This window comes from Dromaius novaehollandiae, chromosome 15 (genome assembly GCF_036370855.1).
Source record: "Dromaius novaehollandiae isolate bDroNov1 chromosome 15, bDroNov1.hap1, whole genome shotgun sequence".
NCBI lineage: Eukaryota > Metazoa > Chordata > Aves > Casuariiformes > Dromaiidae > Dromaius > Dromaius novaehollandiae.
The window spans coordinates 21,834,469-21,862,422 of record NC_088112.1 but is presented as its reverse complement, the minus strand read 5'-3'; the positions used below and the strand labels follow the sequence as shown (position 1 = coordinate 21,862,422).

The 27,954-nt window shown below is 39.0% G+C and overlaps 1 protein-coding gene and 1 long non-coding RNA gene across 3 annotated transcripts in view; both read right to left on the bottom strand.

The window, feature by feature from the left end:
• Positions 1-9: 9 nt before the first annotated feature.
• Positions 10-17,932, bottom strand: HSPA4 (heat shock protein family A (Hsp70) member 4). Its single transcript, XM_026118173.2, has 19 exons — positions 17,663-17,932; positions 13,565-13,622; positions 11,750-11,890; positions 10,900-11,022; positions 10,319-10,418; positions 9,749-9,882; positions 7,600-7,844; positions 7,121-7,197; positions 6,694-6,845; positions 5,610-5,716; positions 5,137-5,270; positions 4,480-4,661; positions 3,975-4,064; positions 3,319-3,471; positions 2,653-2,778; positions 1,547-1,654; positions 1,111-1,230; positions 537-698; positions 10-273 (listed from the first exon to the last, which is right to left on the bottom strand). The coding sequence occupies exons 1-19, from the start codon at positions 17,767-17,769 to the stop codon at positions 64-66; spliced, it is 2,529 nt and encodes an 842-aa protein (XP_025973958.1). The 5' UTR covers positions 17,770-17,932; the 3' UTR covers positions 10-63.
• Positions 17,933-20,210: 2,278 nt separating this feature from the next.
• The window catches only part of LOC112994139 (uncharacterized), a 12,342-nt gene continuing 4,598 nt past the window's right edge, over positions 20,211-27,954 (bottom strand). Inside the window, exons 3-4 of one of the 2 annotated variants that reach the window (XR_010391793.1) lie at positions 23,569-23,665; positions 20,211-23,399 (exon numbers count right to left, since the gene is read on the bottom strand). This is a non-coding gene — a long non-coding RNA (uncharacterized LOC112994139). The remainder of the gene's footprint in view (positions 23,400-23,568; positions 23,666-27,954) is intronic. The other variant, XR_003261871.2, reaches the window with a different exon arrangement.

The following is a 27,954-nucleotide window of genomic DNA, read 5'->3' as shown; positions in this document are numbered from 1 at the left end:
CATACAAAGTTGACAACTTAAAGCTTTATTGTAGTTTGCAGTAATATAAACAAGTTCTGAAATTTAGTCAATGTCCATTTCAGGAAGCTTCTTTTCCGTAGCTGTCGGGGCAGCTGCAGCAGTGCTCTCTTCAGCAGTCTGGGACCCACTGTCAGCATCTCCCTGGCCTTCTACTGGTCCATTCAGTTCAGCTGGTTTCTGCTCCTCCTCCTTTGGGAGTTCAACCTTGGGTTTTGGTTTTGTGACTATAGGATTACAAATACTGGCCAATTCCTAAAAAAACACAGGAACAAAAGTATTAGAAATGTTTCATCTGTTAGCAGTTGTAATTTAACCTATTGATCATATTAGCTTTTGACTATATTAGCTGGAGGTTCCAAGCTGAGAGTTGATGTTCCACCAATACATGTTTAACAGATAAATACCCAAACACTGCTCTTCTACTACCAATTTGTCACCTCACACCACAAGCAGCTAGATTGTGAAATGGACAGACTCTCAGAAATGCAGTGAAATGAATATGTAGAAAGACTTACTTTAATCTTAGCTTGTATATCTTTAGCTTTTATAACTGGGTCCAAAGAAAGACTTCTCTTGTTTTGAAGATTGAGTTTGTTATTCATCCACTCCATAGCTTCATTTGCACTCTTCTCCACTTTTGCTACATCTGCTTCATCTAGATGGTCATACTGTTCATCCTGAAACAGCCAAATTAGTAGTAGCTGTGTAAATATTTTGAATACCTAAACTGCTTATTTCTCCATTCAAACTTTTAGCTTCAAAATACTAGAAACAGCAGTTCCGTTTACCCAGAAGGCTATTTTAGTTAGCAGAGCAGTTAAGCGGGTCTCCCACAGCTCTGCAATGAGACAAAGAACTGAAGTTCTACTGCTGCAGTCATTTTCCCTCCATGAGGGAATCAAGATCTGATTAAATGCAGACTGTCAGATTTTCAAACTAACATCCATTTCTGAAAATACGGTAAAGACTGAGAATTGAGCAACTAACCAGGAGGTTGCCACCAGCCTTCTGTTGAAAGGAGCTTACTTAAAATCCAAAATAGGTTTGCAACAATTCCTTGCATTTGCTAGAAATTAAGTGTGGAAATACCTTTGCTTTAAATGCATGAACAGTTTTCATGTACTGTTGAATTTGCTTCCCCAAGTCCTCAAATGCTTTTGGTCTTTCTTCTGATTCTTGAAATCTTGCCTGAATAGGTTGACCCAGAGTCTGAAACAAAAATATAACAGATACTAAAAACAGCCAGCATCATAACATGCTGCTGCAAGTTCTGACAGTATAGATGAGCATTTCCAAGCTGCTTTGAAGTTGTACTCTTCCCTCCCCTTACAGGAAAACGGTCTCACTCTCCCTCAACCTGCTTTGTATTGCTACAAGCTTATTGGAAATTTGTTCCTTACATGCTTAATAAGCAGGTTAATTAGTTTATCAGCGCTAATCTGAAACAGCAACACATAAGCTAGCTCCCCACTTGAATGAAGCACTCTAGAGTCAGTAAATTCCTACAGGAAACATAACCACTTACCTTCAATTCTGTTAATTTATCAATGTAAATTTGTTTGGGTTGGTCTTCACCATCTTCGTAAAGCCAATTTTCTGTATCTTCCAGCTTCAGTGTGAAACTACTTCTATCCTGAAGCAATCCATACAAGATAAATACTTAAGTGAGAATTTATTAGATGGTATTAAATGATGCTTGGACTCTTACAAAGAGTTACATTTTTAGAGTGTGAAGAACCTTCTGCTTTTAATGACAAAAAAGCATTTAAGACAGAACAATGTCTTTCAGTCTAGCTTACTGGGAAACCTGGCCTAAGGAAGAGCCAGCTACGACACGGAGTCTTCAAAATAGGCTTTTTTCAGACAGTACAAGTTTACTTTACTGCTTTGCCTGTTTGCCTCATTACTATATGAGCAAGTCTGAGGACAGAGTGAAACTTCTCTTTAGCAAAGGTGCCAGGAATCTCACTTCACCTGTCCTAACTTAGCTCTGACATAGGTATCTAGGCACCATAGATACCTTGCTGGCAAAGTTCCTATAGTCAGTGGAGCCTCTCTAGCCAGAGATTTTGATTCATCTAATTAAATGTAGTCATCTACCTTAGGATGATATTAGTTACACACCAAGTTCATCCAGTACTCCAGGGAAAGCTAATTACTAATAGTAAGGGACCTTCCTTGTTCAGATACAGTTGCTCACATCTAGTCAGATGAATCCCACCTAGTATTTTCCTAAGTTGGGTTATTCTTTGAATTTTATCATAAACCATTCTAAGTACTGACAAAGTGGCAAAGTGAAATAGGTTGCCTCAAAATGATTGCTCAAGTGCTCAGTCTGTTTCAGTGTGAGAACATGCTCTGATAACAACTGCAGTTGCTGCAACTGTTTTGGGAAAAGAACAAACTCGCAATGTATCCTGAATACCATCCAATTTTTACATAGTCCACATTTGGAAGGTTGTCTTCATAGCCACATAGGTTAAAAAGATATTTCTTCAAATTTTAATATTAAAGTCTGAAAATAATTACAATTAAGCATTTGAGAAACATCTGGCAGGTCAAAGGACCACTAAAATAAGACTATTTGTTGCAACAGAAGTATTAGAAGACAATCAAGCTAATAATACTTACATCTTCACTTACGAATTTCTCATAAATACTGCAGAGTTTGTCTCTCATATCATACACATACTCCTCCACTGCATTCTTGGCATCATTCCTCTCCTTCTCTAGCTTATCCTGCATTATCATTTTACCCTGTGAACAAGTTCTCTAATTAGTCAGCTTGAAAGGTAATAGTTTAATATTTGTTACCAAGATACCTGGTACCTGATACCTTAGCTAAAGCTTAAATTTGGCTTAAGATTTTGAAATAGAGTGGTTTAGAGAACTGTTCTAAACAGAACATGAGTAGAAGTTAATTTCAGTTTACTATTGGTGAAACATAGTAAAGGCCTATCTGCCCCAGCTGAGGTAATCATCCACCATAGTCATAGTGGCCACCAGGCAGCTCATAACTGCAACTGATTTTGGAAATAATCACCCTGTTAACTAGCTTTCCTGTGTTCTGCAGCTGCAAAACACACCTTCAATAAAAAGTTACAGCATTCACTTAACAGGATAATACATTTGACCTCAGTGGGACACTGTTGTCCACCTTGGAGGAAAAAATTGCTTGCTTTTCCTTTCCATGCTTCCTTGCCCACCCTTGACCATTAACCATGCTTAATGAACAGCAAAATTTCTGGAGCTCTCCTAGTGCCATTTCTGGCTTAGGCAAACAGAGCATAAGTTTACCTCATTCTCAATGAATAAGTTCAGCATGTCTTTCCCTATCTGCCACACCAATTGATTCTCAATGGGAAGGTCCACTGTAGTAGTCTTTACTTTAGCCTTCTTGGCTTGAGGTGGTTGATCCACTTTCTTGTCTTTTGAATCAGCCTGAGAAGTCTGCATTAAGGAAATATATTCACAGTAAAAACAGCATCACCAGTCAGTTCAAGCTGAGTATTCAAGACTGATAAGGGAAGTATTAGTGAACTAGTGCACTGGTTCTTATGTCAACAGCATTACTATATACCACCATTCTGACACCAAGCTGCCAAAAAGGGCAGGAAGATGTGCCTCTTCTGGCCTTTTCTGAGCACATTTGCTATATTCATGGGGGTGCTGGTGTTTACAGTAGAAGACTTTCTCATATTTAAGTTACTGAAAACTAAATGATTATTTCTTCCATGAACAGGAGATTCGCTAATTTTATCAGTATTAGGTCACTTGACAGATCTGCATCAATTTATGCTATTTCTGTATTTTTTAAGCTCTACACAACACAGACAAAGTTTATTCATATAAAAGTTTAGCTTCCAGAGCTATGACCAAGGCAATGGATGGGCTCACACACGGTACATTTTCCTGTATTCTCCAGATAAGTCTTTCAGATACAGTTATGTTACCTCCATTTCTTCAGACTCTGCCTTATTTTCAGGTTGGGCCTGCTGCTGTTCTTCAGTCTTTTGTTGCTCCTCCTGGTCTACCTGCATTTTCTGAAATTCACAACAAAGACTCAATTCACCACTTTCTTTAAACAATGTATATGCAGATTACTGCTTCAATTCCTAGGCTGATCGCTGTACTTGCATTTACTGCTCTTCAGATACAAAGAAGAAACAGAATGAAAACTGAAGTAGTCTTAAGTGATAAATTGTAAGCTTTACTCTTTGCTCAGAGGTAACAGATCACTCCTAGCCTGACTGGGAATTTCATCTATATTTCAGTCCTAGTTTCAGAAGATAGTTGAGTAACATACAGTTTGTACTTAATTGCATCTTTCCTTTTTAGTTCCTTGACATGCCTACTTAGTCCTTCTGTAAGTTTCAGAACCTGCCAAGAACTTGGCCAATTGCACTTAATCATTAAAGCGATTTCCCAAGTAGCAAAAACACAAAGAAAGTCCGTTACCTCTTCCTCTTTTGCATGCTGGTCTGTTTCCATAGGCTCTTCATTCTCATCAGATTTATGAACCTCCACTAAAGATGCACTTGAAACACTGAAGATACCATGGATATTGACTCTAACTTTGACTTTCACTTTTGAACTGGATCCATCTGTTTGAGGCGTGACCTTCTGAACCAAGAAGTGAGCTAAAAAGAAAGAGAAATACGGTTTTGATTAATATAATCAGTGAATGTAAAGTAAATGCTGAATACTGCTTTCAACAGATCATTATAATGCATGCAGAGGATATTAAAGGCTATTCAAAGTCAAACAATTTGATTTTTCAGTAAGTAATAGTAGGATGCACAGTTGTCAGAATTTTCCCACATCTAAGATATGTTGTAAAAGCTGGTGTTAATGGTATAATAGTAATTGGTAAAAGACTGCACAATTCTGAGTATGCCCCTTCTAGGCTTGCTTAAACACTGGGATTCTCTTTAGATTATTTGTCCATAAACCTCATGTTACTCCACTCATTTTACTGTGGATCCCTAACTTAGTGCAGCCTTCCACAAATGCTCTAGGACAGCTTTCCTTTCTAGACTATATAATTAGAAAGAAGTCCCAAAAGACATATAAGATTATTAACAATGTTTAAAAATACAGAATGGCCTTAACTACCTATAGCAGGGTCTGGGTAAGGCAGTTCCTTGGGAGAACTGTAGTACGCCTCAAGAGTAAAAGGCTCCTTTCTGTAGAATGTGAGGACTTTAGAAAATGGAGCAGCGTGATTCTTGGGAAAGACCTCACAGTCACTGTAAGAGAGAACAGAACACTTGTATCATCTTACATACTAAAGATCTGAAGACAAGATGAACACAGAACATTCCTAGATACTGCTGTATCTTAAGGAAAAGCTTTAAGTGACAAAAATCTCCTAATCTATGTTCATAAGAGCGGTAGCAATATAGGAAGTAGAGTTCCAAACTGTTGCCCTTGTTTTGGCTTTTTACTGTCACTAACTTAAGACAATCAAACTATTAGAATTTGAATTTTTAAATGGGTACTGTTCCAAAAACACTACCTAGTTATCTGCAGTTAGTTTTAAGCTGTATGTCATCATGCAAGAAGTCTGAATATCAGCAACTTTTTACCTTAACCCCTCCTCTGCTGGTGAATTCCATCGTAAAGAAATAGGATATGGTATCAAGTCTGTGATGGAAAATTCTCGCACTTTGAAAGCTGGGGATAAAATAGCACACTGAAAGAGGAGACATTCGTATTATAAAAATTGAAACTTTAGGTGAACAGTAATTCAATTCAACAAGCAGTTATTTCATCTGTTTAATATGTAGGTTTACTCTAGATTAAAGGAGTCTAATAAACTGATGGACTCAGGAACTGCACAGTAAACACCAGAAGCTTATATAAACCCTTCCTTTTCATAAAGCTGTAATCTGCTCAGTCTGAAAATGGAAATGCACAAATTGTAATTTAGAACCATTTTGTTGTTCAATTTGCTATGTTTAGGCTACTCAACTGTTTTTTTTTTTTTGATGCCAACATAAGAAATCAGAAAACCCCAATTTAAGAGGAACATAGTAGGTTTGTATCACTGATGGAACAGAGCTATAAGCACATATTAAACATTTGAAGAAAGGAGGAAAGAAGGTGACAAGCAGAATTAAGGTACATTCAAAAGATGTTACAGGTAGGAACTATACAGAATATTTACTACAGCTCCATCATTCAACAGTGATTCAGATTCCAGGTCAAGACGTAAGATTTCCATTAGCAAGCCATGCCAGCTTTCTCAATATTTCATTTGTATCCATGTAATTAAGCAACTGCCATATGACAAGTTCATTGGTAGTCCTATAATACCCTGTTTTACTGTTTAACCTAGGTAAAGGAGCCTGGAGGTAAAAGTCTCATCACATGAATGTTAACAGACTACTAGTTTCCAGACACAGCAGAAGCAGAGCACATGCTTCACAGTAACAAACTCTACTGATGCACTGATTTGGCTTAGACAAACAGCACAAAGGAATCACTTAAAACCTAGCCATTTGTGTTCTTCCAGCCACTTTCCTGAAGTTTATTCAAATCAGTTCTGTGATACACATTAAGTACTTTTCTTGTTACTTGATACTATGGTCTTTAGCTCAAATGTTACTGGATTTCAATGAAAGTATTCACAGCTAAAGCACAGCTGCACCTTTTTTATTTTTTCCTTACCTGCAGTGCGCAACCTCGTGCAACAGCCTCATCTGCATTCAAAGTTGTACTGACTTCTTTGCCAAAAAATTTACTGATCTTCTCTTTTACAGCAGGGATTCTTGTGGTACCACCAACTATTTCTACTGCATAAATATCCTCCTTCTTTAACTCTAGGAAGGAGTCAGACATTAGTTTTTATAGATTAAAATGTTCAGTTTTAAGTGAATATGCTAACAAAAATTATATCAGACCAAACATTAAGCATGTTCTCTAATTTAAGATTCTGAATAAAAATTCAGATTTTAGCTTGTGTGAAAAAGTTTGAGAAAGCTAAGCAAGAAAAGTTAACTGTCATCTGCTAAAGTTTTGTCAACATCTAAAGAAAGTTTGCATTAAGGATGTGTTTTCCTTCTGTGTACAGAATACAGAATGCATATACACTTACTGGCTTGTTCCAGTACACTGCGAAGGGGTGGTTCTACTCTTGCAAGGAGACCATCACACATCTCTAAAAATTTGCTTCTGTTGGAGGAAGCCATAAATAAAGCTATAGCCTACCATAAGTTAAAACTGCAAATACAACAGAACGCCAAAACTGAAAGAGTGCAGTTCTAGCTATGGACTACCGCAGTATTTTCTCTGTCCAATCCTAGTTTTACATTTATTCAGTACGTTCTCTCAAACTTGGCTCCAGTAGTCCAGGCATCCTTACCACATTCACTGCCCTTCCTCTTAAGTCAAGAGTACTAATCAGTTTCTAAACATTATCATTTTGAGCAGCACCCCTCCACAAACTCTTCTTACATTTCCCTCCTCCCTCCAGTCCTAAGCACTTGTATTAATACTAAGTTTCTTTCCTGACTGAAGTGACTTGAATGAAGTGGGTTCTAAAGTTTACCTTTATGAAAGAAGTATGAACATTACCTGTTCATGGTTCCAGAGACATCTATGTCATTCATGAAGCATTCTATGTTCATTGGGAGATCAGAGGCATTAGCACTCATTAGTTTTTTCAGTTTTTCACACTCCTGGTACAGTCTCAACAATGCACGGATCTTTGACTTGATGTCTAGTTTATATTTCTTTCCAAATTCTTCACAAAAGTATTCAACTAACATTTCATCAAACTTCCTGCCTCCAAGTGTTGTGTCAAATGACGTAGCAAGAACCTTAAAAGAAGTCAACTCGTCAGTAATAGCACAGTTTGTCATTACTTCAGTGAAACCTATTAGTAGCTAATATCAAGCCACTTCTTTGAACATATATTCTAGCTTTAAATCAAAGTTCCATATAGAAGTATTACAGCATTACTACACAGGAAGAATTATATTGGAGCAGCCACAATAAAAACAAGAAATCCCACAGAGAGAAGTTTTATTCTGCCCTTGCCACCACCTGTAAGGAAGTGTCTTTTGATGAACCTGTCTAGAATTCTAACCCACCCCCAAAGCTATGTCCTATACCCATCTTTCACATATCACTGATACTGCTGGCAAGAATTAAGCTATTCTTGTATTTCAAGGCAACCTAAGTAGCAATTACATCATGTTTACTAACATCTGATCTTTTATGTGAATGGCAACTACAGTAACAGTTATACAGATCCTAAAGGATATCTGACTTTTGAAAAAGCCTATGGAATTTAAACCATGATTATCCTACACCTTTTGTAGCTGATGTTAGAGATGTCATGTTCAAAATGCTGTTGGAGCAGACAAACCAACATTAAGAAACAAATTCTAATACTACAAAAATAGTAAACCTCTCCTCACTTCACGAATGATTATTTTTTCTTCCGGCACATGCAACTAGAATACATGGCAATTTTTGTAACAAGAATTTGCTATCCCAAATGCTAAAACACAACTTTGGGCACCCAGTACTTAGAGGAGCCTTTAAAAAAATTTAGGAAGACTTGGCTAGGCTTAGCAACACAGTCTGTTCAGTAAGTTGTGTTATAAGCGGACCAGAGTTTCCAAACTCAGCTTAGCCACTGTCAGTTTGAATCATATCCCAGTTTAATATTTGATGCCTCATAAGGGTGGAACATGCTTACACCAAGCTAAAAATAAAACAAGAGAATAAACGTGTTTAACTCTTGCAAATAGGTGTTAATATGTCATGAAGGAATTGTCTGTTAAGAAAATCCATAGCCCATCTACCTGAACTGACCCACTTTCACATTATGAACTTGATTTTTATTAAAAATAGAAGTCAGTGAAGCACCATATTATTCTCAATACCTTTTTAGACTAAGCTTGGTTTCTACACTGCCTGTAGAGTGTTGGATGGCCAGGCACTTATGTTCAGTACTCAACAGCAGCACTTACATTCTTCAGTACTTCTATGGTTTCAATAAGGAGCTTTAAAAAAAAATTTGAGAGAAATAACCTAGACTAAATTTACTCATAAGAGCAAACAGAAGTACAATAAAACTAAGGTTTTCAAGACTTCTGCCTTCTCTTCATTTCACTAACCTGTGTTTTATATTTGTTTCTTTAGTTAATCGAGTAAGAGAAAAATTACTGGAACTGGAAAAATTCTTACTCTACCTCCTGGCAAAAAGCTAACTAAGCAATTCTAGTATTTGCTGGGAAAAAAATGGTGCTCTGACAACTTACTCTTAGAAATTTAATATAACTTGCTTAATTACTTTAACCTGTGAAAGGAAGTTAAGAATGCCTTAGGACTCTTACATGAGTATCATAGTGAGTGGTAAAATGTTTGACACTTATACCATTCTAGGAATTCCTGCTTTAATGCCTTTTTTCTTTTTTGAGAGCAGCATCCAGTCAGAGATTATAGTTTCTTTAAGTGAGAATTTTTAGGTTTTTGCCACAAGTATGCTGATTAAGGCATATTTGTTTCCTCCACATATCACTAAAGCTCTAGTTCTCTGCCCTACTTTTAAATCCAGACAAGTTTGAAATTAAAAAAATATACATATACAGACACACTTGAGCTGCCTGTGCACATTTGTGTACAGACAAGCAAGCTTGCCTGTTGTAGTCCATTTATGTACTGATGAATATTTTTAATGGTAATTAAAAGAGATGCATAACAAATTGTTTACTTTCAGTTTTCCTTTGTTGAACGCGCAAACAGAAACTTGATATGCAGAATGCCCCATATCCACAAAAACAACATTTCTTGGCTTCTCTTCTAAGGCAGGCAGGTCTTGTTTATAGATTCCATATGCAAGGGCAACTATACGGAAACACAAATGAGATATTTAGGGCATTCTTTTCTGGTAATTTCTTTCCTAAGCAAGAACTGATACAGCAGTAAAAACAGCATTAACATTTCATGTTATTTTTCAAGCTACAGTATTTGCTACCCTGTTAAAACAAAAGTCCCAATATTAGTGTGACATGGAAGACCATTAAACTGTACTAGCCTCTCCTAGTCCGGAGAGTAGCTGCATGAAAACCAAGATATTCAAGAAACATCCTTGTAAAAGCCTCTGTAAAGCAATGGAAAACAGACTGTGGGTTAAGAAACTTTATGAGCAACCAACCCCATTTCCAATTTACAGCATTAGCAATAATTCCAGAGGGCACAAGTCAGTGACAGATTAAAAGCCCTTTTATCTAATAAAACTACAAAATTAAGAGATTGACAGGGAGGAAGAGGAAGGAACTACCTGCAGTTGTTTCATTTATTAGCCTCAGGCAGTTGAGACCAGCAATCTGTGTAGCATCCATCACAGATCTCCTTTCTGCATCTGTATAGAAACAGGGAACCTGCAGAAGATCAGAGCACCGATATTAACTTTCAGAAAAGCCATCTATAGCAAACAGACAAGGACGTAGAGTCAGTATAGAGCACAATTATTTTTTTCTTCACAGGTACTCTCCAAGTTTGATGTTTATTTTCAATTGCAAGAGAGAAAAAGCAAAGAAGGAATTACACAAAGACAAGAAGTTACATTTTTTGAACAACTCCTTTTCCTTCATTTTAGAAATGGAAGACACTCATTGTAGAAGTGCAGAACCACAAACAGCTATCAAATATGATTTGCTAATTAGCAGCAATTTAAGAGACTGTACTATTAGTGAAGTAAATCTAGTTTTCAGGAAGAGATTTAAGTACGAGTCAGTTTTAAATAAAAAGGATAAAGACTTGAATATTCAGGTTTAATAGGCAATTTAATGCTATTATCATCAAGCTTTTCAATTTATGATACTAACCCAGTATAACACATATTTGCAATCACATACTTACAGAAACAACACAGTCAACAACAGGCTTCTTAAGTGCATTCTCGGCAGTCTCTTTTAATTTGGTAAGGAGCATTCCTGTCACCTGTTCAATAGTAAAGTTTCTTTCTTCTTCCATATACATGACCTTAAATAAAAGTTTTGTGTATATTACACCACAATAAAAACCATGCACAGCAAGTGTAAGAAACATGCAAGAAATGGTTTTCCTAAAAGCAAGTTTACAAAATAACACACTTCTATACAACTTTTGCTCCAATAGTTTAGCTTGTGCACAGCAATTACAAGAAGGTAATCTATACAAACGCTGGAATATGCATTTGAGAATTCACTGATAGAGCTTCTCTGGACACAGATTTTCTCCAAATCCTAAATGCTAGACAATGCCTACCACACCTTCCTCCCTACTGCTTTGCAATAAGTCATTTGCTCAATTCCAAAGCAGAAGTTCAGCCATCGTTGAGGAAAAAAAATGTGTTTTTTTTTTTAAACCATTTTAGATGAAGTACTTAAGTTCATCACTTACACCTTTGCAATAGTAGCAGTAGCTGAATAAATACATTTGTCAAGTAGCTGTCTTCCAAATTCACCATGGAGTGAAGGAAAAAAGCATTGCTACAGCAAAATTTGTGCAAGACTGGCTTTTCAAGGAAGAATAGTTGTGTAACCGTGCAAACTCAGTCTCTTGCCTAATGCAGATGGTCTCTCCAGGTGTCAGTAGCTTTATAACCCCCTATTTAAGATTCTTCTGTTCACAAAAGAATGGGAACTACGGCAAGCAGATTCAAAATAGAGATAAAAAGGAATCTTTACCAGTTTCTCCTCTGGTTCTTTTTCAAATACGCCAGACTTACCTTGATGCCTGTCGAGCCTGTTGGCAGCTGGACAAGTTCATACGCAAGGTTTGCTTTTTCAGTTTGAACAAAGGGATCTGAGAATGCACGACCATGAAATCTTTTAAAACTTTGTACTGTATTCTTTGCATTTGAAATAACCTAGAGGAAAAAAAATCTTTAATACAAGGTGGCAGGGGAGCATCTGAATTTCAAACAGAAGACAATAGAAAGTTCTGTTCTCAGGCTTCTCTTGCCAGAAGATTTTGTCAATTGTATCTTAACAGTATCAGAGTAGCTGCTAAAAGGCAACTTCCCTCTGATCTCCTAGATAACCTACAAGAATTTGAGATTAAAATGCATACTTCAAAATGGAGCCAAGATTTTGATAAAAAAAACATAAAACAGCTAACATACAATTCCCATAATACTGTGTGTAGCACACCTTTTCAAAATTTTAGTAGTATGTCCTTCCCATTTACCTCTTTCCTAGCATCCTACCCTTCTACAGCCTTGCAGCCAGTAATTCAGCTGGTACAAGGATACTGATATAAACTCTACTTCAGGTCCATCAGATGCATGTGACCAGTCAACACACAGATACTCTTAAATAACTGCTCAAGGATCTTGTCATGAATACATTTTAAAGTAAACAGGGCCCCAAGAGGTTACCGTAAACTTGAATTAAGTGACAAAAGGTGGGTGGTTTTGCATTAATAGCTGAGATCAGCACAAATGGAGGAATCAAATCAGTTTTGTTTTCAAGTACCACATGTAAATTTAATTCTTTCATTTATATTAGAGCAAGAAGTATACTGAAAAAAAATCACAGTAATTGACAAAGCAGGCAAGCATTGTACCAGGTACTGCTTACCTGTGATTCAGTTTCAGTCAAATTTCTATTTCCTAAATAACCTGGTTTTGATTTTCTCCAAGTTTATTTTGCAGAACATACCTCATCTCTACTGGATCTCTGTACCAATGAATTTCTTTAAGCTAAGCAGACACTCAATTCCAGAAAAACATCTGCATTTAGTTCTAGTACAATTCTTCTGTTCTTGGATAACATAGTTGTGTCCAGTCATTTTTGTATTCTAGATACTGAATCTTCATACATCTCTAGGTATTTTAGGCTAAGAAAAAGCGAGTGTTTGAAAAGTCACTTCCTGTAGAGGACTTCAAAAGAAATTGTTTTATAGGTGTTTCACAGCAACACAAGATACAAGACAGCAGGACACAAATGTCACAAGCAGGACAAGTCAGCTAAGCCTCCTCTTGGTCCTTAAATCATATTTACCTACCTACACAACGGAAAAATCAATGTATGAGCAGGAAAGCTCAAGGAAGATATTTAGGTTGTAATTCAACCCCAAAGAGTTGAGAAAAACTACATTTACACTCTTTTTCCCCTGAAATTGTGCATTTAATGGAACTCTATGGAAAAAAGTATGAAACCACAAAATTGAATGCTCTCATAATGCATATAAACTGCAACAAGCTAAGGCAGGATGAAAAACTACTACTAAGATTTAGAATTTACATTTGCAATGTAAATAATGCTAGTATTCACCAGATTAAGAGGCAAAAAAAAAGTTTCTGTACATTTCATTACATACAACAGTAAGTTCCGAGACACTAATAACCCTTTTATCTCTATCCAAGATGACAAAGCAGCATTACAAGTTGAACAGCTGAATTAGGCTCAGCTGTTCCATTAGTTAAGGAGACACTAAGAAGCAAGCCTCACAGAGGTCTGTAATCTTCACTGATAAATAGGCACATTGTGCAAGTCTCATTTTTGACAATTAGTTACTTTTACCAAAACAATACTCTCACCTGGCTTTTAGCTGCAGCGCCAATTGAGCGATTCTTGGGTCCAAAGGCTATACATGATCTACAAGGAGAAGAAAAATTTCCAGTCTAGCAAGTGATTGTTAAAACTGCACTGAACACCATCAGTCACATGACTTTTTTGTTAAAGAGAGCTGATTAATATTAATTGGACAAGGGATATTTTAACATCCTTTGGTTCATTGAGAAAGTTGGTCATGCACTGGAAGGAATTTAGTTCCTGTGGATTCTGATCAAAAAGGCACTCATTTAAGTTAAACACGTTAAATGATAGTTCTCCTCTACAGTGAGGAGCATTAAAAAACAATTTATTCACACTACTTTTGAAGCTGCTTCCAAGAAATCATTGGGTAGACATTTCATCTCAATAACCACCTGTATAGCTAAGAGAGTTAGAGATACATCATTAGTTAATAATATGGGAAACACTTTTTTTAAGAAGAAATAGTAACATTTGATTTTCTGCATGTAAGACAACCATTCCTGCATATCTGTACCAAATGCTAATCAAGTTTTAGATTTAAAGCTAACCCTTCAACAGCACAAAGAAAACCAACACAGAGAAAGACTGGTGTTTATGGGCTTCATCTTCACTCATTGAAATAAAAGTGTAGATTATTGAAAGAAAGGAAAAAAAATCATATTTTACCCCAAGTTACTTTGTGATAGCTCACAAGTTCAAAAAAAATAAATAAAAGAGCACAACTTTGGAGAAGTTCCTAGTCCTACTAAACCTCTTAATTTACATATTTAACAAAGTAACATAGGAGCCATAAAACAAAACTAAATCCAGCCCTTTTCCACCTTGCCCTCTAATCTAGATTCCGCATACCACTAAAGCAAACTTATTGACATAAATACTTTATTAATCAATTTACTATTAATAAAGCATATTTTAACAACATAATTAAGTACTTCTCCATGCATCAGGTCAAGAAGCTGTTCTATAGCATGGTTATGCCATAGGGCTACACAAAAAACGGATTTTAATTTCGCCTGTTGGTTGCAAATGATCAAATAAATTGCCAAAAACAGAATGGAAGGCCAGAGTGGTATAATCACATTGTTTCTATATCTACTCCCCATTTATTCACCACTTAACAGATGAAAACAAGGTCCACCCTAAAGCATACATTGCAATAGAATAAACACTGAGGAATAACTTTCACTTACAACAATTGTTGAAGAGGTTAGTGAATAAAGAGAAAGCTCTATGCTATGCAGACCCTAAGGTCAACACTAAGGAAACAGGAGTTGTAGAGCATAAGCAAAAACATAATGAATGCTTGTCAGGAAGTTATTCACCCTGGACTTCAGAAAGAAGTTAAGACATCAACAGTAATGGAAAAGTTCTATTTTTCTCCTGGGAAAGAAAACATTCAACTACTTCACTGCTGAATTCACCGGCCATCACCTCTATTCACTAACTTTGAATTAGCATAGAACTCTTTAGCAGTGCCAGACCAACAGAAATCTGTCTAAAGAAGGCTACGGCACAACCACCAAAAATGCGGGCTTCTGCATTATATTCTGGGAACAAAACCAAAAAAGTTAAGTGTACGCATTCTTAAACATGCCTGCCACCTGTTCAGCTTTAGAACATGTACGCTTCGCTGAACAGCTGTACTGTACTTTGTTACATAGATGCTGGAGTTGCTCAAATAAAGGAACTCAAGAATTATCTATCAACCAAATAACCCACTCAATTGTCTTTACTGCAGAAATCACTAGATCTACGAATCACTTACACAACTATAGATATGAATGTTTAGACCTTCTGCTTCCCACTAGCAATAGCTTCAACAGATCTAAGGAAGCAGTTTCACATTATAGCAGAAGTGATCCAACTACCAGCAAGATAGGATGGTCCTGCTCAGCTCCTCTCCTTGCCTCTTCTTTCATCCCTTTTGCCAAGTTAACACTGCCTCTCATCTAATCCTTGGGGAGTCGTATAGGGAACTAGAGCAGCAGAAAGTTAACCAGCGTGATGGAAGGGGATGAAGGAAGGAAGAGTTTTCTGCCAGTCTCATTCCCCAAATCAGTTCACCATAGGAACCACCACAGTTAACCCATTAAACTACAAAATGAGGTATTACACAATTTAGCAGAAGTTGAATAATTAACTTAAAGTTTTGCATAGAAACATATAAACACAATTAAAGGTCATGAGAGGTCTAATGAAGTAGACATTAAGCAGAATTTTGAACTTCCTTAACACATGTGAACTAAGTTACCTGCAGGCACTACTTTACATTTGCCCCCCCCCCCCCCCACACACACACACACTCCTTTTCAGTTACTTGGAAGACATCCCTCATCCTGAAAGCAATCTTGGTCGACATAGAAAAACAGCACTAGTTTTGTGAGATCAGTTACAACAATTTCACTTAATCCAGACACCTTCATCCTTGCATAGGTAAAGAAATTCTTAAATTTTATCTGCTAATCCTGTGTAAAAATCTCATCATACAAAGCACAAAATAATGCTTAACCTTGACCATAAACCAGTTCTTCAGAAAACATGTCATGAAACCTTGCATGACTCCCCCCAGGGCTGACTAACTAAATGCTACACTGAGTTTTTAAACCAGGCCTTCGTTTCCAAGATGGACATTTAAAAGTCATTCAGATATTTTTTAATATGTGTTTGTATGATTCCAGAATTGTTTTCTACATTTATTCAATAGTGTATAGAGATTTAGTTATATAGGTGTATGTGTATCTATGTATGTGTATATATATATATATATATAGGTATTTCAGAACAGGACTTAGAGATTCAAGTTCTGTTAGAAATGCTAATTTTCAACACACTATGATTTTCCTATTTGAATCACTTCAACCTTTCCCAATTAAATTATTTCCTGAAAAAATCATGTCAGAGCACATTTGTATAACTAATCTCCTTCAGTGATTAAGACTTGTGCTTATATCTCAAATATATTAAGCACAATCTCAACTCCCTGAACAACAGAAACCTAGAGCTCTAACAAAATTACTTTGAAGTGCTTCAAAATTTTCCTAGCACATCTACCTATATCTTCAGTGCTGCTGAAAGTACTCATTTGAGAAACTAGTCCTCACTCCAGCATACAGTCCTGAACTAACAAATTCCATTCTCCATTTATTCATTGCTTAGAGACAGCAAAAGGCAAACAGAGCTGAGGTATTATCTAGTGAGAAGCAAGGTCATTTCATGCTTCTGGTCTTTTTAAACAGATATGAGGGAACTAAAAAAACCCCAGACAATGCAGTTACCTCACCAAAATAGCTATTTTGTGTTCAATGTGAAGCATATACTACAATGTAATAAAAGCTGTAAGAGCACTTTTAAGACACAGCTTTCCAAACAGCTCATCCCTAGGCTTGATGCATTGCAAGCTCCCTTTCCACCTCTGTTTGTCTCTGCAATTCATTCTCAGAGCAGTTTTACCTCAGTTCCCTCATTTTTTTCTTAGAAGAATTACTTATTCAAGATAAACAGCACACACTGCTCTTTAGAAATGTGTTGGGAGGCCTATTTATGGAAGTAGAGTTAAAATTGACCATAAACATTTTAAAATATAGCACACTTCAAGACCGAATTCACCAGCGAGTTGCACTATTAGTCAGTCGCCTTTCCAGGAAAGGGGCTTCCACTGTCGCACTGTGTGTTCACGTTGCTTTTCCCCACCCCGATAACTTATGAATCTAGCGGCCAGTTTCAGCCGAGTTTTTTTAAAAAAGGCCCAATACTCCAAAGCTGAGGGGTTTTTGAGAATCGGTGCTGAAAAGAGAACAAGATAGGGAAACCATCAGGTGAAGGGGAGGCCGCTGAGCGGCCTGAGCTGCGCCCCGGCGGCAGGCCCGGGCGCTGGCACCGAGCGCGGAGGCAGCGCGGCCTCCCGGGTCACGCAGGGGGAGGCCGCAGGGCCGCGGGCAGGTCCGCTGTCACAGAGCTTCGCCCTACAGCGGATTCAGCGTCGTGACCCCCCGCGCCCAGGAACGAGCCCGACGCGCGCAGAACGGGGACGCGCTCCCAACAAAGAGGGCGCGTCCGGCGGGCGATGCCGGGCTCCCCCCCCCGCCGCCGGCCCCACTCACGGCGTGCTGCGGTCGCTGTACTCGTTGGCGACGGTCTCGATGCCGCCGGCGCGCGCCACGGCGACGTAGCAGCTCTGGAAGCCCAGGTCGATGCCCACCACCGACATGCTGCGGCCGGCGAGGCGGCGGAGGCGCCAGGCAAGGAGGGAAGCGGGCGGGGCGGCAGCGGCGGCTCGGCGCGTTTAAATGAGCGGCGGCGGCGCTGCCTGCCGGCGGGGAGGGGGCACTTCTCGAAAGATCCCGTCGGGCCGCCGCGCCGCGCCGCGCGCTGGGGGGCGGGGGGGGGCGCTCTCGCGAGACTGCCGCCCGGCGCGCGCTCCCGCCGCCCAGCCTATCCCAGCGCGCCGCCAAGCTGGGGGGGCCCTGCTGCGCAGCCGCGGAAGCCCCGGAGGGCGGGGCTAGCGAAGGGCCACGCCCCCTCGCGTCACCGCCCCCCCACTCCGCCGGCGGGCAGGTTCTTCACAGAGCGGCGGCGCCTCAGGCCGCGCTGCCGCCCTGTTCCGGCCGAGACCGGCCCGGCCTCGCCTCCGCCGCGGGGCTCTGGAGGGGGGGGGGGGGAATGCGGCTGCCCCCTGCCCGCCCACAGCCCTCGGTCGCGCCGCCGGGCCCCGGCCGGGCCTGCGTGGCCTCGGCCCGAGGCGCGTGTTCGCCCTGGGGTGCCAGCAGGCCTCAGCGCCCTCCCTTCCGGCGGCCTCCCCGGGAACTAGCCAGCCCCCGGCGCGGGGTGCGACCACCCGCTCACGTGCGCTGCGCTGGCGCGAGGCGGCTGGAGCCTCTGCCGAGGACAAACTGTGCTGTAAAAGCGGCCTCTTGGGCCCGGGGCCTCCAGAAAGAACGAGCCGGGACCCCTCGTCGCCATGCTGAAGCGAAGAGGTGTCGCCGCTGTATTTTGCCCTTAGGCTCGTTTAACTTCTCAGGGTGCCCAGTGTCTCGCTTCCCTTGGCAAGCACAAGGGTTGGAAATGCGTTTACTTTTTCTGTGCAGAAAATGGTTTTTCTGACGTAATCTCTCATAAGACTAGAAGAAAACCGATAAAATCAAAACTTGGCAACACTTCAGAGGCCTTTATATTATTTCCTTCGGTTTTCAGGTTTTATGTTTTAAGAAGGTTGTCAAGGCTTTAGGTGCAAATATAAAGCTGTTTCATTTAAACTTTTATTTTGTAAGTTAAACATGAGCTTCTGATGTAATCACTTGACTATAACAGATGGAACTTGAAGAAAAAAAAATCCCATAAGACCAAGAAAAAAAATGACAATTTCTGGAAACGTACAAAAGATTTTGCCGGACACAAAGAACTGAGGACCAAAACATTTTCTGAGTAGTTGTGTTTTGCTGTTAGGATATTGTTATTTTGTGTCATATTAGAGGCTCAGACTAGTGGTTCCACTCTGAGTATCCGAAAATTATAATGAAATCTTTCATCCTTTTCCATTTTAACAGACTCAAGTACTAAAAAATAAATGGAACTCATGTTGATTAATATTTCATAGATCTCTAAAAGGTATATTGGTAGCATTTGTAAGTCTCATGAAGGCTTTCCATATCTGTCAACTTTTATAACAATAAGTAGTTAACTCATTATTTGCTATCTTTTCCTTGATACGCTCTGCAACAAGAGACAGAAGGTCCACTGATAAAAAACACTGCGTTTAAAACATACATATGCACACACAAACGTATGTTCTACTGATTAAACATTTCTCCATGTGGGAATTCCCAGATAAAATATAGGAGGCTTCAGTAGCTAAAACGTAATTGTGCTGAATGATCCAACAGTGTTTTGATCATGTTTCTGAATTATACCATAGTATTACAAAAATCCAAGGCTAGATTCATAGTTTGAGAATGTGATTAAAATGCAGTTTGGCCCCACTTACGCTACAAACAAAATTTAGCATGTAACTGTTTTATATCTGGTAGGATTTACAGTACAGTTGGTCTCTAATCAACAGATACAATTTCAGTATTAGTATATCTGTCTTCAGGACTTGGCCTGTATCTATATATTATGCTTTTAGATATCGTGTTGTTCAGGGAAGTATTTGCCCACTGAGCACTTTGGGGGCACGCTAGAGAAAAGCCCTTTTCAGGGATGAGGAACTGGAAAGCTCCAGGATGCTCCACAGTCTCAGCGGTGGTCGGCACTGGGCAGGGGGGCTCCAGCTGCCGTCAGGGTGCTGGTGCAACAAGAGCTACCCAACATAACCAAAGATCGGGGGGAAAGATACAACTAAGTGATTCGGGAGAAGGGTAGATGGACTTTCCACTCGGGAAGGAGAAGCACAGAAGTCGCTGTCTAGTGTAGCATGAAGTCTCTCACCTGACGGGACAGGACTGACCGTGGAAAGCTACTCCAGTGGGAAGGGGCAGCGGACTGACTGCTCTGGTGGGACAACAGAAGAGATGCTGCTCCTCAGGGAAGGGAGACGGTAAAGGACAGTTATGCTGGGGGAAAAGTTCAGGGAAGAGAGCACAACGGAGCGGTTTATTCATCCTAACGAACATCATTCTGATACTTAGCTTACACTCGTGAATATTGCGAAGCTTAATGTTTGGGGACACTTTAATTCTGAGATAAAATGTGCTTAACATATGGAAATGTTATATGTTATAAACAGTACGTTTCCAGGTTCTCAGACCTATATTTGCATCACTGCTCCTTGTTCTGATGATACAGAAAACACATGGCAGGGAAATTCAATATTAAAACCAGGAAGGACTCTTGCCGCAAAGACTGTTGAGTAGCCTGAGCTCCGAGTGCTTGTCATTCCTTGTAACAAGTTCAGTGATCAGTGACACCACTTTGGCAGCTGTAGGTGGGCTGGGAATTGCATCATGGTGCTAATGACAGAATAATAATGAAGTGTTTAACCTCAGTCGTCCTTGACTGTAGGGTGAGATACCAGAGGACGAACCTGCCTCCTGCTCTGTGTGGGGAATATTGTGGAACACGTACTCGGGGCACAGTTCGAAGTAAGGAAATTGTAGAGTTTCCTCTTTTTTTCACTTTCATTTTCAAAATGGGAGACCCTGCCAGCAAGGCACTGGGGAGCAATGACAGACTCACGTCACAGGGGAGTCGATATCTAAGTACGTGAAGCCTTGAAGCTATGACAGGCTCCCAGCAGCTGCCCGGTGCATGTGATTTGCTGACCCTCTGCTAGGACACTGTGCTGGGGCTTGGCCAGGAACGGAGCCGGCAGAGAAGCAGATGCTGCCCGTGGGGATGGAAGCGGAGGGGAGGGAACCCGCAAGCCCAAACAAAATGTTCGGATCAGCACATACGACCCACTGGGGGGAAAATAAATCAACTCAAAGTGAGATACTCCACTGCATAGTAGTCTGAAATAGAATAGATCCTGTGATTCTCCCTACTCTTTTCTATTTTCTGAATGTTTTTCTTGTAAAAAATGAGACTCTTAATGTACAAAACATGAGACAACTTTTCTAAGAAATAACTAGCACTTGATAACAGTTGAAAATTACACAATTTGTACCGTAATGTAACTCTTGTTATATATGTTCTTTAAAAAGAATCTGTAATTTCTTACCTGATGGAGACTGTAAAATGGAATAGCAAACTACTAGTTAGGATAGTTCAACTTACTGGATTTTACCTACAGTTTTCACAGTGCCTGACTGCTGAAGACATGGCAAGCAGTAGTAACTCACTCTGTATACGCTTTCTCTTGCTTTTTTTGTTTTTCCTTCTTATAACTCCTGACTAATCCTTATGAATCCAGACTGGTTTTTTTTCTTTTGCCACAGATTTTTCATGTTCAATATCTTATAAAAACATAGGCATTCCTGGGGGCACCTAGGATCCTGCAGAAAATTATTCAGTCACTCGATACCAAGGAATTTATACTTAATTTGGGAAGTGTCCCCTTAGTGTTCCAGCATAGTAAAGCAGCTTGAAAGAAGCCATGCGCATAGGTGATCCCTGGGAAGAGCGCTGTGTGCTAGTTCACCGACCGTGAGTGCCTAGGCCTGTGCCTTACAGCTCGCTGAACCCTGTGGACAGCATTCGTCGTTTGGTTCCCATATGGTTCACTTTCTCCCGTGGAGAATCGAGGTTGTGTGTTTGACCACCTGTACGCAGTTGATAGGTTCTGCATTTGGAAAGGAATCGGAATAACAGAAACGTCCTTGTCTTATCTGAATCCAATTACCAATAAAGATGTGCCCACTGATATCAGACCTGCTTCAACATTTCTAGCCTTCAGTGTGACAAAGGTAATTTTCCAGGTAAGAGTTCAGAATAAACCACTGTTGTCTGCTAAGTTTGTAACAGCCTGAAACAATTGCTATGAGACCGTTATGATTACTCTCAGAGGAGAGATCTAAAGACAAATGATACTCAAAAGGTAAGACTTAATTTCTTCATGGCTTATATTAACATGGAAAAGAAACCAGGAAATGAAATGTCTATGACACTGTGGTGGGTAAAATGCATGGAGATGGAAGGAGAAGAGATACAAAGACAGAGAAAAGTGAGAGAAAAAAACAGGAGAAATAAAGAAGAGCACGAACTAAAAATGACAGGAATGATGGGTGGCCTAATTGGAAAGAACATTCCTTGACTGCATTCCCATGCCATTTCCCCAGTACAGTGATCAAGGACTAAAGAAAGAATTAACACAAGTGTAATTACCTTTTCTCTCCTCTCTGTTAGGAGTTCGATGCCCTGTATCTACACTATTCTGATGCTGAATCTGAGGTAAGTTTGACCTGACTGCTGGGAAGACAAGGATGTATGTGCCTGTCCTGGCAGAGCCCAATTGACTGGGCTGCTCTGCTTTTCCTAACCTGACACACGAATAGTTCTTAGATCCACTACAAAGGCAGAAAACTGTGCTAGGGCTCTGCAGATTATCTAGGAAGCACACCTGAAACACACAGATTTGTTTCAATTAACTTCAAAGATGTTATGTCTAAAATGTTTGATGGTATCCCATACGTTTATCATCTGTTCGGGTGTGCACTGAAGTCATTATATCATTTAAATATTTCTGGGTAAACTGCATCATTAGCTTTTGATACTGAGTTATTGCTGGACTAATATTTGAGCTGCCAAGAACTTGTGAGTCTTGAGTTCATGGTTTTCAGCTTTTAATTAGTAGAGGTATTTATGACATTTTCTCTGTCAGCCTGACTGCATAGTTCTGAACTACTGGAGAGATGTACTCTCAGGCAAAAAGTTTCATACCAAATGAGGTTTACTCTTAGGGGTGACATTTTACACAGTATTTTAGATCATACAGAAAATGGAATGTTAACTGACTTTCCTCAGTGTGTTGAATTTTGCTGGGGTTTTTTGAGTTTGTGCTTTTTCAGGTAGAGACATTGGTAGCCTTTTATTTAAAGTTTTCCAAGCTGTTGGAAGCATAAGGGAAGAAGAAAGCCAAAACTAAATGATTTTATGATGTTGTTGATTCTGGAAGTCTACTAATCCTGACTACCTTTGAGAATGAAAAACACAGAATCTAAGAGTCAACATGCTTTGGTGAATGGAAGTTCTCTTCTAGAAGGAGGAACAGTAATCTAAATTACCAATAATGATCCTCTTATTAATATTTTCCATAAATTTCTATTTCTTATAGAACAATAGAGCTAGGAACACATTTCAGCAAGGAAAACATTCTTTTTCTCTTCTTGTCTCTGTTTCTGCACAGTGGAGATGATGCTACTGAGCTGCGTTGCAAAGCACTTTGAGGTATGCAAACGGGAAGCACTGAAAATGAGCAAGTGATCGTTATTTACAAATCCTCATATCCATACCTGATTTTCTTTATGCTCTTACAAAAAATAAAATTAAAATGCACTATATTTTTAACTTTTGAGAAGTTCATTTTATGGTGAATTGTTTCATGTAACTAAGATGGGAAAATATTTCAACTTACCAAATTTAACAGTAGAGTAACATCCAAGCACACTACAGGTAGATGGCCTTTTTGGTGGACTGATGCACATATTTGGCTGCTTTCTTTGTATGATTAACTAGGAGAGAAAATTCTGTCAAGTGATCTAATTATTCCAGAGGATTTGGAGCATGAAAATCGAGACTAAATAATTCCACCATAATGGAAATTATGGAGGGGAATCTGTGTGTTTATCATTGCTATTAGCAAGCTTTCTAGCACATTTTCACATTAGGTTTACAGCACTGATACTTTGTTTTTAATGGAAATCTATGGCAAGAAGAAATGTGCCAGTATTTTAAGAAATATCAATGCCAAATTCAATTATGATGTAACTTAGTGCTTTATCACATTAATTTAAGGAAGTAATTTCATATCTTGCATCTTGGCAGACTTTGGCTCCTTCCAAATAAGTAACATGCTTTTTTCTTACGCATTTAAATACATAATCTGTGAATGCTTTTAAGACTTATCTATACCATATTTGAATGTATTAGATATCGCTACTCAACTGCTTATTAGTAAACTGATAAATAAGTGAATACTTTTTGTTCTCTTCTGCTACCACAATAAGCAACCTAATTTTATTTTAAATCAAGGAGAAAAAAACAGAAAAATAATAGTCATCAAAGCAAAGGGCTGGTAAAGATGCAGAGTCTGTCTCTTTTAAACTAGATGGCAACTATTTGGGAATAAAACATCTCAGAAATTCTTAAACTTTTGAAGATAATGTAAACAAAACAGCAAAAACATTGAAGTTTCATAACACCATATGCTTAACTCTTTCAGAACTCAGTTACTTATTTGATCAACTACTACTATATGTAAGAAAACATGAGACAGAGAATGCATTAAAACCATAACGATAACATGTAGCCTGAAACTCTTCGGTATTTTCTAAAGAAGGAACAATTTGCTGTTCATAGACTGGATGCCACTTCACTGCTTTGAGCTGCAAACAGGTTCTCTGTGTAAGTATAGTGACAGACATTATGGATATATATTCCTCAAAAAACAGGTGTATAAAAAAGTTTTAATGGGTCAATGCATCTAGGTTAACGTGTATACAGTGGGTGATTTTGTCTGTTCCTCAGCCTGCTCTCTTAGCGCCCTTATCCACCAGTTTACTTGATCTGTGCTTTAGTCGGTTCCCATCTCAGTCTGCAGCTTCAAGACTTTGCTCAAATGTTTCCTCCTGGGAATTTCACAGGTAAATCTCTGCCTGACAGATTAAGCATCCTCCTTTCTCTGTCATCGGTATGTTAAATAGATGTATGATTTAAACAGAAGCACATATATATTGCAGATCTGCTGCCACGGTATATCTCAGTGTAGGTCCAGTACCTCAGACTTTGTTTGTGGCGGCATGTCTTGCAATTCATTCATGCAGGTCAAACATGAAAATGAATATGTGCTTAAAATAAGTCCTAGCTGTTATCTGTCACAGACTATTTTTTGGGCCGCTATAAACAGTCATTGCATGTCATCTAATGTATGCATGTATATTCATAGTGCTATTCTGGGATATTGAAACACAAATGGGCTTTGCAATCTCCTGAACTAAGGGTATCCGGAGGATCATGTTGCTCAGAACTCTAATATGAATCATACCACATATAACCCAGTTCTCAGAAAATCCCAGCTGTCTGTGGTATGAAAGGTTACTCTGGAGCCATTTTCACCAGTGCAAGTATCTCAAGAATTTGCCGTGAAATAAACACTGAAAAGATAAATTTCCCTTTTATTCTGGGTTCTGTAGTTTTCCATTAAGCTTCGAAGATTATTAGATTTCATGTGTTTATGAATTAAGCTATCACAGCTACTGAAGCATCAGGCCTGTATAACTCCTGCTTGCCAAACAAAATCGAAACCAACCAACCAACCAAAAATTCCCCAAAGAAATATTAAAAACAAAAGCAAACAGAAAAAGGAGGGAAAAGCTGATATAAGAAAAACTATGTTGGAAAGTGAAGGGCATTAGAACAGCGATATCCAGGTCCAAAAACCACATGAATATTTCCTGAAACATTCATTTGCTCCTTAATGTTGCTTATTATGTATACATTGTAGTTGTTAGTTCACAATTTTGCATATATTTCCTAACACTGGAAATCAGTACCTCAAGGCAGCCTGCCTGTATAAACAGATTTTAGGCATACAAGATGCTTCTCGGGACAGGCTCACACGTCTGGCCCATGAAACGTGGCTCCGCTGTTCAGGATGCTTTATTCAGCCAGCTCGCAATTATTGTATCTCCCTCCCCGCTGGAGGGGAGGCACTGAACCTAATAACATTGGAGGTCCAATAGAAGGAATTTTTAACATGAAGTAAGGATGGTATCGTGTGATTCAAAATACAAAACAGCGGATCTATTAAAGAAAGAAATGTGATCAAGGCTATATGCTAGTGTACATCCCTTCACAGAACGCAAGGCTTTAGGAGAGTAATATTAAAATTGTGATAAACTTTTCTGAGGTAACAAAATTAGGAGGCATTATCAATGAAAAACTGCATAATCTTGATGACTTTCACTCCCCTACTGTCTGGTTTGGGCTGTAAGCAAGGAATTAAGGCTGGAATGTTCTGCATCCAGCTATCGGCCTCTGATCCCTTCAGTCTGTCACTGAGGTTCCTTGGTACATTGCTATTCGCTGGCTTTATTCATAGGAAAGAAATGCTTCTGAGTTTGTTTTAAATCAATTTAATAAATTCCAGTGATATATTTAATGATGTAAGCTTCCACAAACTGCACAAATTACGTCGTTGCTACGTCGACATGCTTTACATTTATTATCTGTTGACACACAAAGATACTTAGTGTTCACTGAAATGTGAACTGAGGCTCTAAAAATATCGCAGAGTTTATAGGCTGGAGCGTGGAAGATTCACCACGCAGGCACTTTCGGAGGACACAGTCAGAATGACAACAATACACTTCCATAGCAACACCACACCAGTTATACTCCCTCTAGAAAGGGGGTGGTGGTTTCAAGTTCACAGAGTAAGGAATGGATTTGAAACCTTAAAACTATAGAAAAGTATATTCAAAATGGCAAGTGCTAAATGTATACTATTATATTTTCCAAATGGGAATACCAGATTTCTCTGTTTAAAGAAATTTGTATTTTATTAGCCATTACTTTCTACTCTTGGTATCCAAAGTTAAGATCATAAATTAATTTAAAGGCATTGTAATAGTAAAACCCTATTTTTCTATTTATTCCAATGGAACTGTGGTTGGACTTTCATTTAGATTAGAGATTTTGGGGGTGCAAGGATTTTTACAATAGCTGACCTAATGATGGCTAATCTGATTCGAGGTTATGAAGCTTCCTTCATGTAAATGTTAAATAACAGTTCCAATTTACATGTCTGTCTTTTTTCTTTCTGTTTTTTGTATTATCCTCTAATAGTCTGTTTATGTGGTGGATACCAAAGGAGTCTGGTATTACACAAGCCTTGAATTTTAATACATAGAGCCAGGTTCTGTTCTTAGTTACCATTGTAAATGCTGAGTGTCTGCATCAATTTTACTAGAACAGACCTATATCCATACTAGTATAAATTTTATATGTATCTTAAGCATTTTTATTTTGTCAAATCTTCCATTACTTTTTAAATAGGTGAAACAGAAATACATTTTATGACTCTCCTAGAGGAGGAGACCCTATTCACCATGCAAATATCATGTATTAATATGTTCTGCAATTTATACTGCAAGGAAAAATATGTCGTAGAAGGGAATGAGGGAATCCATCTTGCCTGAGTTTGTTCTGCGTTATTTTATGGCAAGGAAGGGATTCTCATGACTTCTGCTTCTCGCAAACAAGGCACCTGAAATATCATGCCAGATGGGATGTCACCTGGAGTTCTCCTACCCTACTGTGTTAAAACATGCTGAGGCTGAGGCCCCTTCACTGAAATCCGCCAGATGGCATAAGAAGAAAAAACCATCATATAAATACAATATATGTATAACGCTGGCAGGAAATGGGAGTTTTGCTCTTTACACCACTTCTAAGAAACCAAGAGGGTACTATTTTTGTGCTCAGTGTTCACCACAGATAGTGTTTGCTTTACTTGGCCAATTTGGTTTTGTTCTTGTAATTAATAGAAATATTGGGTTTTCTTCAATTTGGGTTGCCTTTTTTTTTTTAAGGAAAGCTCTGCAGATACAGATAATGTCTTCCATTAGGCCAACCTTTCTTTCCACTTGGAAAAAATAGAAAAGCTTTGAGAAAACCCTCATTCCGGTTTCCTAAGTATTCGATTTAGTAACCCCAAGTGGATTCAGAACCGTCTGAACCACACAGCGGTCCAGCTCCAGTCCAGACCTTCTGGTAAACCTCTTTCTATCAGGGTTCTGAG

Coding starts and splice junctions, on each gene's coding strand:
- HSPA4 (XM_026118173.2), bottom strand. CDS start 17,769: ATGTCGGTGGTGGGCATCGACCTGGGCTTCCAGAGCTGCTACGTCGCC. Junction 7,198..7,599: donor GTCTCTGGAACCATGAACAG/GTAATGTTCATA, acceptor TTCCTCCAACAG/AAGCAAATTTTTAGAGATGT. Junction 4,065..4,479: donor AGCATGCAAAAGAGGAAGAG/GTAACGGACTTT, acceptor TGTGAATTTCAG/AAAATGCAGGTAGACCAGGA.